At 36.2% G+C, this 1773-nt stretch overlaps 1 protein-coding gene across 1 annotated transcript in view; it reads left to right on the top strand.

Moving 5' to 3' along the window:
- LOC118330273 (cytosolic carboxypeptidase 1-like) overlaps positions 1-1095 on the top strand; it is a 30399-nt gene extending 29304 nt beyond the window's left edge. The window contains exon 3 of the mRNA XM_035664758.1: positions 979-1095. Coding sequence (XP_035520651.1) covers positions 979-1095 — 117 coding nt within the window. The remainder of the gene's footprint in view (positions 1-978) is intronic.
- Positions 1096-1773: the final 678 nt, after the last annotated feature.

The raw sequence follows: 1773 nt of genomic DNA, 5'->3' as shown, positions 1-1773 counted from the left end.
AACAAAAACAAACAAAAATACACAGGACCACTTTAAGAAATATCAGAATAGGCCGGTATTAGTTTTTTAGTCTAAATTCAGCTGACAAAAAAATTCACACCCTTAAGCTCCTTTAGTAGCTGTAGTTTTTGATCATATGAACACAACTTCCTCATTCTTGACCTTTGAAATAGGCACATGTGTATGAAAAGAGTTAATTAGCTAACTAAAAGTGGTATACAAGTACTATCCATTTATGATTGGCATGATATTAATCATTTTTAACTGGTCTTGTGCTATTATGCAGTTGCACCATTGTTGTGCGAGGGTTAGGGTGTGCGTTGTGTGACACTATTATTTAAACAAATACAGTTTAATACTACAGGTCACAGAATTCTGGGGGCAGCTTAACGAACTATTGTCATTTCAACTTGTGTTTCGCCAGTTAAATGCTGTTAATTTGAAGCTGCAGTAGCAGGAAATGTTTGCATTTGCAGTAACTTAATGCTGATTTTCTTTAGGTATTTCAGTACAGATGCTCTTTATGTAATACTGTCAATATTTAAATTTTGAAATCATTTTATCAGTGGCCATGCTGCTTCTCTTCATACAATACAACACAACCATTTTAATGAGTGAAATGTTTGGCCATCTCAAAAGATTTCTGTTGATAGTCCGTAATTTAACAAGCCATATACTGTAGTCAGCCATACCAATACACCTCCAGTCCCACTGAGACCATTTTAAGCATTTGGATGAGAAACCTTTCTGGGAAGAATGGCATTACATCAACATGTAGAGTAAATGAGACATCAGATAGGTCTATGTAAACCTATAGGATACAGGTTCTTACACATATGTTTGTTGTGGGGATGGGTCCCTCACAGTCGGGGGCCCTATTGAGGTAAATACTGGCCACTTACCAAATAAAGACATTATTTTAAGAAAAGATTTTTGCATTCAATGTATTTTTCCTACTTTGTTTATCTGTCTCTGCAGAATGCAGGGGATGTGGAGAGCACCTTAAATATCCTCAATGTCCTTGATGAACTTCTGTCTGCTGGTAAGCCAAGTTCAACTCTCAACCATGTAACTGCATTAACAGTAATATGGTAATATTAAGACCCAGAAATTAATATTTGTATTCTTTGGAGGGCATGCCACTGAGGCCTTTATTTCAGACTCCATGCATGCAGTCTAATTTAGTCTTAATGTCCTGTAAAGAGGACATCATGGGCTTTGATGTAACACACTTCTGTCTTTTCAAAATGGCAAAATGCAGCAAGGCAGTAAGGTAGATAAGTGATAAAATGTGATGTGTCACTGCCAGTGAAGATTTCCAGACAATTCTCTGCACAACATACTGTATATAGCAGAGGTGGCATTGTTTTAGTTAAAGTCACAAGCAAGTCCTAAGACTTTTATGCCCTAATGTCATAATAAATGATTAATAAATTACATTTTAACAACAGAACGAACAAGAAGAAATTATATATATGGTATAATTTGGAGGTCAGTAATGTAATGTGAGGTCTTAATGGTTCTCTCCTGCAACATGATTAGATGCTATTGGATTGATTCAAACAAAGTGGATCTGGGGAATTGAATGTCGACTCCGGAAATGAATTGCGTTATAGATAGATAGATAACTTTATTAATCCCACAATGGGAAATCACTTGTCACAGCAACATTTGAGTGAAATAAATAGGCTACAGATATAAAAAACAGGAACATTTGCATACAGCAGGTCCAAGGTCTTATTGTCTCTGGTGGTGCATGTGACAAACTGGTGG

Source organism: Morone saxatilis, unplaced genomic scaffold (assembly GCF_004916995.1).
Source record: "Morone saxatilis isolate NCDOM2014 unplaced genomic scaffold, NCSU_SB_2.0 Contig2, whole genome shotgun sequence".
NCBI classification, from domain to species: Eukaryota; Metazoa; Chordata; class Actinopteri; family Moronidae; genus Morone; species Morone saxatilis.
The sequence above is the reverse complement of the archived record's forward strand: the minus strand, read 5'-3'. Positions and strand labels throughout refer to the sequence as shown.